Below are 16,067 nucleotides of genomic sequence, written 5' to 3'. Positions count from 1 at the left end.
CATTTTTAATACACAGTAGTACACATATTACATACTATATATATATATATTTACACGTATGGGTAAATAAATTCCCATGAATTATGTCTACTTCATCTCCCTGTCGCTACCACTTTGACCTATTCTATTCAGAAGTCACAATTCAGTAAATAATAAAGACATATAAATCATGGGGTTGAATGACTGAATTATTGAATATATTTCAATATGGTCCATAAATACTGTGAGAAGCATTTAATCATTCAAACCTCACTGTATACTTATAATATACAGAGACTGGGGCCACTGTCACAAGTGTCAGTCCTGTCAGCACCAGGCAGCACATACTGCAAGTAGGAAACCTCTGAGTTTATGAGTGCTTCTCAACGTGGGATCATGGACCCCCAGGGATCTTGAGGCAGTTCCAGAGGCCCAGGGGGTTCCCGGTAAAATTAGTTAATATCAGAGCCTTGTATACGGAGAGAGTCGCGTCACTCCTGTTCACTTCATGTGGCCAGGTCTTGGCGTATAGTGACAAACCGCGAACCGGAGGTTTACAGAATGCATTGAAGTCTATGAGGGGGAGGGTGACAATGAACCATGTGACCAGCGCTGTTTCTGACCCCGCAATGGCAGAACTCTCTAAGTTTCTAAGGCTCTGGTTGAAATAGAAATCTTAATCCTATATAATCAGCTATTTAAAATACAAATATTTCAAAGTGAACATGATGGAATGGAATATTTTTGATATTTTTTTAAACACTGACCTATGTGACGACCTCTTCAAATTTCAACTTCAAACAACTTTAACAAACATCCCATTGGTGTCAGAGTTTCAATCATGAATGTTGACAATAGTGAAATCAGGTTTGTGCAGCTAGGTTGGTAGCTTATAGATCTGTTCTTTTTGGCAAGCACTACCCTACTGCGATGCAGTACAAATTAAGCTCAACTTCTGTACTAATCTATAGTATGACATTATGGACACTAGACCTTACCCGTTCGAAGATATGTGCTCCAAAATATGTGCAGAGTGTGGGTTGTGGGGAAAGTTACTGTAACTGGTGCGTGCGTGAGAATATGTGGGAGCATATGTGGGAGCATCATAATGTAAGGCATAATGTATGCGCTTGCTCCACATAGTTTTTTCATACCCGTTGGAAGATGAGAGAGAGAGAGAGAGAGAGTTTCATACCCGTTGGAAGATGAGAGAGAGAGAGAGAGAGAGAGAGAGAGAGAGAGAGAGAGAGAGAGAGAGAGAGAGAGAGAGAGAGAGAGAGAGAGAGAGGTGTGTGTGGGGCTACAGATCCCATGGCCTGGAGGAACGGACCGTAACCCTGACAACAGACTAAGAAAACGCTAATAAACAGCTTTAATTTGGGAGAAATGAAATTCGGGCTCCGTCAGCGTTGGTATAATGCTAATGGCCAATACCATGTGAACTTTGGGATCAGTTGCTGAAGCGAGTGAATAGATAAACGTAGATAAGCGTGAGCGTTAGAGCGTGAGTGTGTGAGTGAGTGAGTGAGTTGTTTGGTGCTTTATTAGATAGATGTCGCAGTATCTCATTACAACTCCTGTAGAGTGATAGTACTGTAGAGTGCCTGGCTCCTGACTAGGTTGATGGATTGCTAAAGGAATCGATTGGCTGCTGACGATTACTGATAGCATGGTCACTCTTTGTTGAAAAGAGGGGATTTTCCCTTGGCCTCCATTGCTGAGAACGTGAGAAGCAATGGACGATCTTTAGTGGAGGTTTAATGTTAAAAGTCAACGTGCAGGAGGATTTCACAAGTTTACTCTGGTGTACAAAAGATACTGAAATTGAGCAAGAGAGACAGAGAGAGAGATAGTTGAAGAGAGAGAGAGAGAGAGAGAGAGAGAGAGAGAGAACCATTGCTGTTGTACAGTCAGTCACAGACTACAGTGTCCTTGACATACAGTACACGTGGACAAATTCACACGCACAAAGAAAGAAAGACACACACACACACACACACACACACACACACACACACACACACACACACACACACACACACACACACACACACACACACACACACACACACACACACACACACACACACACACACACACACACACACACACACACACACACACACACACACACACACACACACACACACACACGTGAGCTACACGTGAGCTAATTGAAAGGACTGCAGCAGTGTGTGCGTTCGTGCGTGCGTGCGTGTGTGGCTGAAGCACTCACAGCTTGTTGCCCTTGAGGGCGGCGTGGTGAAGCAGGTTGAAGCCGCGGTTGTTCTTCTGGGAGAAGTCGATGGTGGGAACCACCACCAGGATCTCCATGATGTTGCGGAAGTCTTTGGCGATGGCGTCGTGCATCGGCGTGTCCCCGTACGAGTCCTGGTGTGGCAGGGAGACACGCGTTTCATACTTCAGCAGCATAACCAACTCCTTAACCATCAGTACGTCATATGAAAAATCTGGCACTTTGTTTAAAACGGACCACTCCTGCAAACTTTACTGGAGTGGTCCGTTTTAAACAGACAGAGAGAGGGACGCAAAAACTGTCTCATTATTGAGAAAATAATGAAAAACTAAACATAAAAAATAAAAATAAAATAAAGGGACATTTACTTGCGACCCATAAAAATGGTTTGGGAAACACTGGTTTAAGTAAATGTCATAACTGGTTGGACAGGTTTCTGAACCGGTCCAACGTGGTGAGACATGTTGCAGTGAAACCCAGGGCAATCTGAACTAATGTATGTCTGAGTCAGAGCATTCCAAAAATGGTATTGTTCCCCCTTAGGGATGCTAGGGTCCAAGCGGTTGAATGCACTATTTTCAACCATATCTTCATATAATTGGACTTCACAATGCTCATTATAAGATGCCACCATTTCTGTGCACTCTCTCTCAGTGTCTCAGTGGTGGGCTGTGGAATAGTTAAGAAGTTTGCAAACTAATGGAAACTACATAATGTCTCTTCATGGAAGGTTAGCATGCTGAAACAGAAGCCATTGTTGTTGAATTATCAATCCAATCCAATGTGGATTTTAGACTTGGCCAGGGATGGCTGGCCTCTATGACAGATCTATGAAGTAATCCTACTATGACTGCGCAACATCTCTGCATGTTTGACTGTCTACTACGAGTCTGTAGTTCGCATATCTTGAGAACCATCCGACTAAACTTGGCACACTCGCTTGGCGTCTAGTCGGCCAAGACCGACCGATATGCCCTAATATAGGCATATTAGGGGGTTCCAGTTGGCCATAAACTGCCGACCTGACAGCTATGCCCATGTAGGCTTAAAGGAGTAGTTCACCCCCAAAAAGACTTTTTTCTATTGATTACTCATGCCATGGAGATTTGAGTTCAATATTCTAGACTGCTCGCCTTTGGGGCACAACGCAGTAAATATTTGAAATCTTGTTTGAAGTAACTGCCGATTATGTCATCGGTAGGCATATTTTACTATCCTGTACTGTAGTCCAGGATAGATGTTCCTGTTCTGCAGATGAGTAGATATGTAGATGAAGTGTATAAATGAAAAAGATGTACAAAAAGTACAGATCAAAGACATGTACTGTACAGACAGAACCACACACACAGACAAACAATAAACTGTAGGCTACCACTCCACATCAGCCAGATTACCCAGATTGGTCAAGCAGAATAAAAATGTTTGTGTGAATTCAGAGCACAGTTGGGGGCAAAAGCCCTAAAACAGTCAGTTTAATTGGCCTAATGAGCCCGAGAGCTGAGCTCAAGCAAGCAGTGGACTCACAAAGCCACGCAGAGGTCACAGCGCACACGTTTTAACGACTTGATTGTCAGTGTGCTGCTCGTATGGCGAGCGAGGGTGACTGATGTGCACATGACAAGTGACCATGAACTGGCCCTGACATTTCCAAGTGCTGGGATGTGCTAGGGGTGTGTGTGTGTGTGTGTGTGTGTGTGTGTGTGTGTGTGTGTGTCACAAGGGGCGTTTTTTAGCACTAGGCAGACCATGCAATTGCATGGAGCCCCGAGGCAGAGGGGGGCAAAACGAATCAATCCTCTACCAATCAAGTGTTCAATGTCATGCAGGTGTTCTCTGATTGAATCCTATTGATTTGTTTTTTTACTTTTTCAGTATACGTAGGTCGTAGGTGATGTCACCTGTGATATCACAGAATGTGGAAAATGGAATTAACGGGCCGGTACCACACTGTAATGTTCTCGTTTTGATCATTAGACCCAATCACTGAATATTGGTAGGCCTACGTCTCCAGCTTCAGGATATGTATGATACTGATTTACTAGCCTTACATTAATTTGCTCCTGTAGTAGCTTCTGCATTGATGACGTATTGGCTACAGGAGCGTCTTAACGCTTTGACAGGTCGGGAGTATGGTCTGCAAAACTGCTACTGCGGCTCTACACATGCACACATGCGAGACATATCTTCCGTACAAGTTCTGCAAGGTTTTTGCGACTTGTACGGTAGCCTTGTTTAATGTATTAGTCCGTATTTTTAAATAAAATGAGTTTTTACCAAGTGTGTGTCTTTTCCAAATCTAGCATCTCTGGTTTGGTTAAAGATGGCTGCACTTATCACGTGACGTTCATCCATTCCCCCATTCGCTCATACAAGGACATGACGTAAGTGTATACGGAAGAATGCACAATAATGCTTCCAGCCACCAACGGGCGCTGTTGCAGCTAACGTTGTAGCAAACGAGGAAAAGTTGACACTTGGTAAAAACTAATTTTATTTAAAAATACGGACTAATACATTAAACAAGGCTTCCGGACAAGTCGCATACATCTTGCAGAACTTCTGCGATGTGCTATATTTCGCATTTTTGTGCATGTGTAGAGTCGCAATTGCAGTTTTGCCGACCATGCCCCCGACCTGTCTGTATAGTCGGTAAGACGCTCCCTGCAGCCATCCTAAAGCCAAAATGCGGAAGCCACTGCAGGAGCGTCTTAATGTAAGGCTACTGATTTACTAAGAGACTGTGGCATTTTATTAGTTCAGTAGTTTACAATCTAGGCATTTAGCAGACGTTCTTAATTCAGAGCGACTGTGGTTCTCAAAACTTTTATTTTGACCATCATAACTTAACTACGACCATACTCTACCCTGATTGGTCGAGGACTGGCTGGCTACCTCTGAAAACCGAATCTAGCTATGCTCGTAACACGGTCCATGGTGGAAGTCCTTATATGGTCAGCACACATTCTATTGAGGAGAATGAATGGAAAATGTACCAATTATATTTTTATTTGAATGAAATACAATCACAGAATATACCTTTAATCACTTAAACCCTCCATACTTAGTACCTGGTCGCATCTTCACCAGATCTCTTTACCAACAATAGCTGATCTACAAGCTCACGACGTGATGCATTGTGAGCTTGTAAATCGGCCCCAGGAGCAGGGATAGTTGTGTTCATGTGGCTAACCTTCCCAAAATAATTTCTCTGGCCAGAGGGGGCAACTTTCTTACCTGGAGGTTGACGTCAGCAGAGTGCTCCGACAGCACACGCACCACATCTGTGAAGCCCTTGTTGACAGCAATGTGCAGCGCCGTGCACATGGAGTTGTTGAGCAGGTTCACGTTGGCCCCTTTGCTCAGCAACAGCCTCGCAATCTCCGCCTGATTACTGCTCCCACACAACACACACACACCACATGTACCATCATATACATCTGCTGCTATGCTCACACACCTTATGCTTAACGTCAGGTACATATCGCCTCCCACATCTACTTCCTTTTTATGTAAGATAACAAAACTTACAGAACCTGTAAACCTGACAATATGATAAACAATGTGACAATAAAAGTTGATTCTGATTCAGATCCCCATAGTCGCTCATTGCTGTCAATTCTCACTGCACCAATGCTCCACCCAACCTCGTATTCCTAAAATGCACCTCACAAATGCTCATTTCGAGATGGCACCACTTCTGTCTACTTGCTCTGTGTCTCAGAGGTGGGCTGTGGACAGTTCGGGTACCTGACATCATCGGTGGAGGTTCCAAGCTAATGGAAACTACCGCTATATCCTTTCCCTTCCTGGAAAGCTAGCACGCTGAATGCTGAGCAGTTAGCCACTGTCACATCAATAAAACAAACAAGTTTGAAATCCTGTTTGAAATTGCAACCATTTTCAAACTATCCACAGTCCACCTCTGAGACACAGTAGACAGAAATGGAACCGTCCTGTACCGAGCACTGCTCAGGACCCATATAAGGAGTTGGAAATGTTGCTTTAAATGAATCCAAACCAGGATGGCCAGCAGCACTCCTGATGTTACTAAAAACCTGCTGTGGGGCCACTGTGGCATCGTCACGCCTTGCCAGTGTTGAGAAAACTACCGTGAAGCTTTGCCGTCGCGTGCCAAGCAGGGGATGTGTACATACCAATGCTCCCCATAGCTCTAAAACCTGACATGTTTTGTTTACGTGAACAACACAGATGGAACTGGTTATCCCTGAAGAGCGTTAGTGCTCTCAAGCCATGGTGTCCTCATTCTCTACAGAACCGTCTTATCGTTGCATGGGTAGGGGACATTAAATATAACATTTTGTGAGGTTGTCGATCAGCTATTTTCGCTGCTTTTGTGTGACACCATTGTGCAACAAAAATCATACAAAACTTAAATTGAAAATAAGCTGAAGTTGTTGAACGATTTGTAGACTTATTAAAGAATCGCGCCTCTCCAACACTCGATTAATAGAAGTGATCGATAGAATAAACGCTGAGAGATAATCGATAGTTGTGGTCCTGGACAGTTGTTAAGGGAACACTGGCTCACACTTGAGCACCGTCTGCTTTTTGCATGAGTGCGTATCGTGTGACTGGACTGTGCAAAGGTCTGGGTGACTCTGACCGCTGCTCTGCTGAATCTGCGTCTCTGCAGCAGGAGAGCATCCGCTCCGTCTGTCTACAACCCACTGGATCCAGGGTGTCATTTGATACCAGTGATGGACACAAGCCAGGGGCGAGTATATCGTTCTGCCTGTGTACCTGACTCACAAATGTGTGTTATTTTTGCCTGTTTAAATGATATCCGACGCTGTACACAGAATCTGAGTTAATTGAACGTATCATTATCCTACCCAGGATTCGAACCCCGAGTTCATGAGGTTCAGGCAGTAATACTTGTCAGAGATTATGTGTCCTACCTGACACCAGGGTCTACATTTCTCAATGCAAGTGTAGGGAGACCACCTCCCACCACTGCAGACATTCATCCAAATAAACTCCATCTAAACTGAGTGTACAAACTGAACAAAGGCTCTTTGTACACTCCCAGAGACCCCAGTATAAGGACACATTTGCACTGTGTATCTGTCTGTGTGGTCTCTCACCCGAACGCTGTGTAGTGTAGGGCTGTGTCTCCATCCTCGTCCTTCACCTCGATAGAGCTGTTGGCCTGAAGCAAGGCCTTCACCACCTCCAAGTGGCCCTGGTGGGCTGCCACCTGTAGCGCTGTCTTGCCCTGGTTCTTGATATCCACCTGTGGTGGGGACACAAACCAACAGGGGGCTGACAAAACATCACTTACCCTACAAGTGTATATTTTTAACTGTATGAAGGTTAATCAGGACAGTGCAAGAAAAAGCATGTTGCCCACAAAGGGCAACATGCATTAAAGCAAAGTAATTCAAAGTCTAGCTTCCAAATGAGGCATCAACCACAGTATATGAATAGTTTTGATTAGAAAATATTCGCTGGTGAGTATTTCACATTTTATTTGACATCCGTCCAGTGTGTAAACACCAAACTTGCTTAACAATGCTGTTTTTAATAGTTAGGACGAGTAAATGCATTGTGCAAATGTACAGTGACAGACATCCCAAAAACAACTAAAAGGGGACTAGATTATTTGTAATTATCTTGTGCCAATTCAGCCCACTTCTGTTTCTCAATTACAAAGACTTGTTAAGAGTGGGGAAGTGGCGGCACCCAGGGAGCAGTTAGGCCGGCTTTACACTGCAGTCCAATCCAGCCCAAATCCGATTTGATGTCAAATCTGATCTTTTGGCCAGAGTTTTCACACAGCATTTGCAAGTGACACAGATCTGATCTGTGCATTCAGACAGCGTTAGCCCAAAGCTGCCATGCAGCGACATGTATGCTTTGGTTACCGTGGTAACGACATAGGCGTCATGACGTTACGTCACTACGTCTACGCTGGTTGATTACGTTCTGATTACGTTCAGGAAATGCGACATAATAGACCATAGAAAACACACGTTAATATTGTTTTTCTCTCTTCTTTTCTTTACTCTTGTGTTTCGTTCTTCTCTCTCGTTTTCACTGTTTAGCTCACGTGTTTTCTCTCTTCTCTTTTGTTTTTCTCATGTGCTCAGTGCACTGTAATCAAATAGTAAATACTCGCGCTCTGTAATGATGTAATTTACAGCCGCGCTCAGGTCGCGCTGCTCGCGCAGCAAGTGACGCTTGGCCAGTTTGATGTGACTTGAATGTGACCTGCATATAACTCTATGGGGTGGATGTGGTTGCTGCTTTCAGACTGAGTCAGATGTCCTCAGATCGGGATCGGATTTGAAACTACCTCTGGATGTGGTTTTTCAAAATCGGATTTCATGTGACCTGCATGTGACATGTTTGGATTTAGACTATTTAAAAAAAAATCGGATTCCACTTTTGAAGTGACTCAGATCTGATTCAGGCTAGATTTCAGTGGCAGTGTAAAGCCGGCCTTAGAGGTTCAGTATCTTCCGACACATAGATACAGTATCTCCCATTATGATCAGCAAATCTCTACTGGCCATCACGCCCTGTCACCCATTGTTCTGGACCCTATCTGTCACACAAGTCAAAACAAACAGATGGAACAGGTCATTCAATCCTTCCTCCAGGAAATAGGAGATACTTCACATTTGTCTTCCATGATGCCAATGCTGAGTGATGAATGGTTCCCTTATCAGTTAATGTTACTGATTGTTTTCCTTTAGGTAATTTCAACTCTAATTTCACACTCTCGGGTTGGGCAAATTCACCAAGAAAATGCATTTAAATGTAAATTTTCCTTCCGATTGCAATTATCCATGAGGCAAAGTACAGGCCACATACGTTATTTGTGTGCTGAATGCTGATGCATATTATTAACGTCACCAAGGAGTTTGTGGAGCTGGTGCTGAGGCATTGTGTAGGCCTAGCAAAGTAGTGCCAGTGTAATAATCAAAACGGCTTCTTTTATTAGAGCCAGAATGAACCATCTGCAATGTGACATTCTTTTGTCCGAAAGGGACATTTTACAAGGACTACACTGCCCCAGAAAAGTTCAGTACGTTTGTAAATCACTAGGATTCGGAATAATTATTAACAGCACCATGTACAAATCGTTGTTGACGGGTGAAAACCTTGTATGTCCAAAACCCTTCGTTATGTGTTTATCATTTTAAAAATGATCTAAACTAGTAGCTAAACTAGTGAAAATAGCCGATAGCCGATAGTCTTGTGTGACAGTCTTGTGTGATGAAGCTTTACGAAAAAATGTTCAAATTTGAAACTTGGAGATACAAGGTTTCTGCCAGACAGTGAGGAAATGTTCCATCATAGAGGATACCATACTGTATACTGTATGGCACGCTGAAGGGCCTTTGGATGCTTGCACACTGCAGGATGAAAGCTCCTGTACACACATCATGATAAACTAGAAATGCAAATAAAATATATTGTTGCTGCCGGGTGAAATGTGGAAATAACCTGTTTTCCAATGGATCCAATGTAGTTATTATTTAGTCATAAGCTCTTGTTGCTAATACTTTTCATTGCAACAATATTTATAAAAACTAGACAATCACTTTCAAATGGTTTGAAAAATATAAAAAATACATCTTGTGTGACACTGTAATATGATGAAGTACAGCATAATTTAAGATTTATTTTAATTTTATAATATATATATTTTTTGGGGGGGGGATATTGAGATTTAAGATTTCTGGCCGATATACTGTATATTATACACATTCCTGTCTAGTCCTAGACCTGAAGTCCAAGAATGTTAACCATCATGTTTTGCGTGTTGTGTGACCAAATACTATGACAGCTAGTGTTGTCAAAAATATCGGTATATCGATAAATATCGATACTGAAAAAATCCATTCGGTACAATACGACTTTTCCGTAGTATCGATACTACGTTTTACAGTTCGGTACGGCCATGCAAGCTGGAGTGTTCCCGAGCTGTGGCGGCTCTCTCAGCCCCCGCGAGCTCCTCCAGTAGCAGACCTACAAGCTTGCAGCGCGGCACTACCGTACACTACATGATTGATGCGCAGCGAACTTTGGACCTCGGCTCATTTCACCTCCCGTTTGGCAAAGTCGGATGGCTTTGACATTGGACTTACCGGGCCGCGTGCGTGTGCGTTGTTCTCGCGAACATCGGCGTGGATGACGGGCGCACATGTGAACTTTAGCGTGGAAGTTTAATCCCAACAGCAACTGAATAGCCTAGCCCTAGGCTATAACGCTGGCTGCAATGGTTGTTTACAATGGACCGTCGCATCTGAATGATGAAACAGGCCGCAAAGCTTGATGGGAAATGTAGTGTTTGTTATTGTGCTTTTCACAGTCTGAATTGTGAATGTTGTTTTTGTAGCCTGTAGCCTATATAGTCTGGCCAAGCCAGGCTACAACTCAGCCACAAGTAATCAACTATCTACCGGCACTGCTAAGAAGAGTTTAATGAAGCAAAAGAATGCCAGCACTCATGGAGGTTTGTGGTTTGCCTGTGTGTTATTTGAATACAAGGACAGAAAGAACACTTGTGTGAATGCTGGAATACCTTTTCTGATACAACCACTGGAAAGTGAACTTTAATGAATGCATTTCAGTTACTAACAACACTGAAGATGCTAATTATTTTTCTATAATTTCAGTGAGGCTCATTTGAATAGAAAGGGGCTGATTTAGCACCAAATGCATTCATATTACCTCATTTAAATATGCACCAGAGCACCAAGATGCTACTTGCTTGGCAGAGTGGGTGCTTTCTCTTTCTTTATGTCCTATTTGTCCGGGTTTATTAGTGGCCACAAAAGCCACGCAAACCCTTTGTGAAATCCCTCAGAGTTCAATGAATACTGATGCTTAATGTATACTCAAGTCATGTACAGATCATACCACAAAGGCTTGAGGATTCTTATGTATCTTATGTATCGTATTAATGTATTACCTTGCTTATTGTATTGATGATATTACCTTGCTTATTGTAAGTTGCTCTGGATCAAGAGGGTCTGCTAAATTGTAAATTGATCCTGCAGTCTCAGCTGTTGAATCAGTCCAGTATTACGCAGACTTGATGAAGAGTGCTTTTGGAAGGAGCAGCTCAGACTGCGACAGTAGTGCACTCACCTTGTCGGGGTACTTTTGCACCAGCTCCCGTACTTTGCTGGCACTGCCATGTGCCGCCTCGATGACCAGCCGGCTGGGGTTGTCCTGCTCTGTGGACTGAGACAGTAGCTTCTCCAGAACAGATATAACAGTACCTGGAGAGACAGACAGAGAGAAATGGAGGGGGAGGGAGGAGGACGGAAAAGAGAGAGAAAATGAAAGAAAAAGGGGAGATTATGTTTATGCACTCTTGGATACTAAAAACACACTTGAAATTGATGTCGCAAAGTCCTTGGGGCCCCTTTTGGCTCCAGTGTGACCACAAAGCACAAGAAAAAAAGAAACACACATCCATTAAGTGGTTTTGTAAAAGCATGTGTCATCACAGCTACTGGAATGAGTCAAAATGTCCACCACATGCTGTAAGGCCAGCCCACACACACACACACACACACACACACACACACACGCACGCACGCACGCACACACACACGCACACACACACATACAATAATCACTAACACACACCACACTAGCATGTCACACATCCACTGAGGTGAATGTGATGTGACAGAATGGTTCAGATCATGAGAAACAGAGAGGCTGATGAGAACGTTCTTTTGACGCGACGACCTTAAAGCCCCCTGCGCCACGGAAGCCCCAGCCTCACCTCCCACGCAGCAAGTGTGACATTCAACATTCAACTCAAAGAGGAACAGAGAGACCCTTGTCCACGTGCATGCGTTTTCCCGGACTGTTTATGCAACAAGTGTGACCTATACAGTATGTATGTATATATGCACGCAAAGACAGAAGCTGGAACGAGGGAAGAGGTGGAATAGAGGAAGAAAATTTAACACAAGAGAGAGCGAGAGTATGGGAACAGAGGAGGAGAAACCAGGGCTGGCTGTTTTCGAAGAGCAGATGCGGTTTAGAAATGCCCCCACCCCAGGGCGGTCCCCGGCTAAGTCCCTTACTTCCGGATTCGTTGGGGTTCTCGGCCGTCATGAGGTTGGCGTCCACCTCCACGGGCTGCGCCGAGAGGCAGGCAGGGTTGAAGGTCCACGTCTGGCCGCCGAAAGCCACACGCAGGTCGCCGTCAGCGTACACCTTCAACACCTTCCCCACCTGGCCGAGAGCCTGAGGGAACAGCGAGCAGAGGAGAGAAACGCAACAGTGTTAGTACATTACATTACCTGGAAGTGTTCCCATTTGAGCACAAATTCCTACCCAACGTTTGAGGAAAAAGCTCTAAACTTGATTGCCTCTTGACATACGGCTACTGTGGCAGACATCCCTATTCAGTGGGATGTCCGCCAACATTTAGACTTTACAGTGGCAGGTGAACAAAGCTGAGTAGATGCAGCAGGTCAGGGAGTTCAATCTAAAGACTGTGATGAGTGGCATTCATTTAGATGCAGCTAGCAGAGAACAAAAGGAGGGTGGTCGATACTACGGACAATTAGCGCAAGTCTAGTGGTTAGCACCATGCTAAGTGAGCGTACAGGAGCCATGCTGTCCGTCCACTCTCCGTGGCCTGCCTGGAGTCTCTTGACGCTGTCAATGTCCTCCAATACTCGAACCAGCTCTCCCACACCAAAAGTGTTCACCTACAGGAAAAATAACAATATATATATATCAATATCTCTTGTGAATGTGCTGTGAAAAGTTTACTATGACAGCATTGAGTTAATGCTAGGAAACAACATGTTATGAAGCAGGTGCCAATTTTCATGCCAAATGTTCCGTTGTTCTGAGATGAGGAGACATTCTGTACGTCCGATTACTTAAACGACGTGTTTGACGCCAACATTTTGCGATATCAACACCAAAGATACAGGAGGAGTATTTTTTTATCGCCTTAAATCAGGACAAAGGGATCTACGTCGCTGCAGTGACTATGGGCTGGGGCGGCACCTGTCAGCAGGAGTATTGGGCGGGAGGAGTAAAGGTGGTTGCACACTGCACTGCGTGTTTTCGTTGCGTTTTGGAAATCCGAAATCCAAAAGCCAGGGAGAGAGAGAGGAAAGAGAGAGAGAGCAAGGGACTCAGTGAAACAGCTGCGAAAATCGGAAAAAATCAAACCTGGTCCGAAAATAAATACGAAACCGGCGGCAGTGTGCAAACGTGATTGACATAACGTGAGGTTGACTTTTTTTATTCACGCGCTCCGAAATTCACTCCGATATTCGGCCCGAAAAACGCAGCAGTGTGCAAAGACCTTAAGACAGAGGTGCTATGTCCTCCAGGTGGGGGCTTCTCACCAGCAGGTGAGCTAGAAGGATACAACAGCAGTGGCAACACACACATAAGTGTGTGGGGAGGAATTAATTGTCTTAACGACCAAATTGGGGTGGTAAAAAAAATGCAAAAAAATGCAATGTGCCACGTTTCCCTTTAATGGTAACCCAGTACCTTGGTGAGAGCCCCAGGGTGGAAAGTCCAGCGAATGTTGTTGCTGTACTGGACTCTGACATCGCCCCGGTCTGTGATCCTATGAACTGTCCCGATACGACAGATGTACTGTAAATACAAAGAACCAGCCTCAGTCAGGGTCACCCAGCGCACGGCCGGCAGTGAGCTTAACGTTCCCTGTAGCAGCACTGATTTTGAGCAGCACACTCTGTTTGCTTTAGCTCTGTTTTCCGCCAACGTCCATTTTTTAGGTTACAGTTACATAAAGCTACTGTATGCATGTTTCAACAGGCAATATTGAGCGTGCGAGGCAACGTTTGCCTTATACAGTACTGGTACAAAGACACACACACACACACACACACACACACACACACACACACACACACACACACACACACACACACACACACACACACACACACACACACACACACACACACACACACACACACACACACACACACACACACACACACACACACACACACACACACACACACACACACACACAGTGTAACAGGCAAGGAGGATGTGAGCCAAGCACTGCGTATTTCCACAGCCTTTTAAAAGTCATCAGGTACAAGCACATAAAGGTGTCAGCTTTTGAAAAAGATGCAGCTTGTATCAGTGTAATTTGTCTGTGCAGACCATCGGAGAGGCTTGAATACTAGAGCCCGAACAGTATATCCGTCTGGTCCCAATTTTAAACCACTTTCAATTTCCATATCTATATTTTGGGCATGTCACTCGTGGTGGTAATGTTCAAAAGTATTGTAAATGTTTAAACAAATAAAATAACAGATGTACAAGCTCAGCACATTTTTTCAAGATTTTGAATAGGGCTCAACAAAGTGTTTAAATGAAATACATTCTAGTTAAATGTCCTCAAATACAAATTGATTAGAAAATGATGCACTTTCACAATCTCGGTCAAAATTGCTAATCAGGGATGGGACTATATGGCACAGAGGGAGGATGTCTTTCCCAGGTGTTTCGCCCAGGCGGGCAGGGTTTTGAGGTGAGGTTTAGGCATTATTTCTGTGAGGTTAGGATTAGGGTTAAGGTTAGGGTTAGGCATAGTGTTTGTCAAGTTAAATGTTAGGGTTTATTAAGTGCAATCGAGACAAAACACCAGGGAAAGAGGGAGTCCCATTGGCACAGGTTGGGATCTATTCCAGGGGTCTTCAACGTTTTCAGTCCAAGGACCCCTTAGTTGAGAGAGCGATGAAGCAGGGACCCCCACAACCTGTTTATAGATTCCATACAGTTTCATTGTTTGACAGCACAATCCTCAGTGTATTTTGGATCCATGTCAATTTGTGTTTTCAGATATTTAACCACTTGAACCGTCAATACTTAAGAAACTTTCACTCTGTACTTAGTCTGCTCTTTTCCCCCTCTACACCAAACCTCTTTGCCGAAAATAGCCGATCTACAAGCTCACAACGCGAGGCGTTGTGAGCTTGTAGATCTGCTATTTTTGGCTGCAGTTCTGGTTAGTAATATAAAAAGGATTGGAAGATTTGGAGGACCCCCTGAAGTAACTCTGAGGACCCCCTCTGTTGAAGACCCTTGCTCTAGTGAATACCTCTGCCATCTTGGGGTTCCAGCCACCATGGCCCTCCTGCATCTGTCGTAGAATGTCCACCTCCAGGAGACACTTGACCTTGTCTGCTTGCAGGAAGGAGTGACCGTCTGTGCTCTCCTGACGCTGCAGCTCCGCGTGCTCTCCTGGGGGTTGGGGAGGTCAGCGGGTGTGAGCACACAACAGCACAGCACGCGCACAAAAGAAACATAATCGTCACTGTCGGGGCAGAAACCTCATATCTCCAAGTTTCAAATTTGTATGTTTTTAAGTAAAGCCCTGCTTCATCAGACAAGGCCGTCGCACAAAAGTAGTGAAAACAGCAGATCTACAAGCACACAACGCCTCGCGGTGCAAGGTGTTGCATGCTTGTAGATCAGCTGTTTTCACTAGTTTAAATCATTTTTAACTGTTTTGGACATACAAGGTTTCCACCCGACAACGATGATATGTGCATTGATATTAATACACTAACCCTCTATTAGTAAAACGGACCCCAGTTTCAGCTGCATTTGGACCACTTTTTCCCATCTACACCAGTGGTTTTCAACCCTTTTCATATCAAATCCCGTTATTTATTTGGCATTTGAGCCACGGACCACCATTTGATGAGATTTAGGCTATCAGACCCAAAACGTACAAGAATCTGTCCACAATTCCATGTTGTATTGATGTTTGTACCATAGGAGAGATAACCGGCAAATGTTAATCAAAATAACAATTCTT

The 16,067-nt window shown here is 44.2% G+C and overlaps 1 protein-coding gene across 1 annotated transcript in view; it reads right to left on the bottom strand.

The window, feature by feature from the left end:
* mib2 (MIB E3 ubiquitin protein ligase 2) overlaps positions 1-16,067 on the bottom strand; it is a 63,888-nt gene that overhangs the window by 23,383 nt on the left and 24,438 nt on the right. Inside the window, 8 exon segments of the mRNA XM_080734319.1 lie at positions 2,216-2,370; positions 5,471-5,627; positions 7,342-7,490; positions 11,360-11,493; positions 12,316-12,478; positions 12,844-12,948; positions 13,754-13,861; positions 15,345-15,487. Coding sequence (XP_080590445.1) covers positions 2,216-2,370; positions 5,471-5,627; positions 7,342-7,490; positions 11,360-11,493; positions 12,316-12,478; positions 12,844-12,948; positions 13,754-13,861; positions 15,345-15,487 — 1,114 coding nt within the window.

The sequence above is a fragment of the Nannobrachium achirus genome, assembly GCF_963921795.1.
Source record: "Nannobrachium achirus genome assembly, chromosome: 9".
Classification (NCBI taxonomy): domain Eukaryota; kingdom Metazoa; phylum Chordata; class Actinopteri; order Myctophiformes; family Myctophidae; genus Nannobrachium; species Nannobrachium achirus.
The sequence above is the reverse complement of the archived record's forward strand: the minus strand, read 5'-3'. Positions and strand labels throughout refer to the sequence as shown.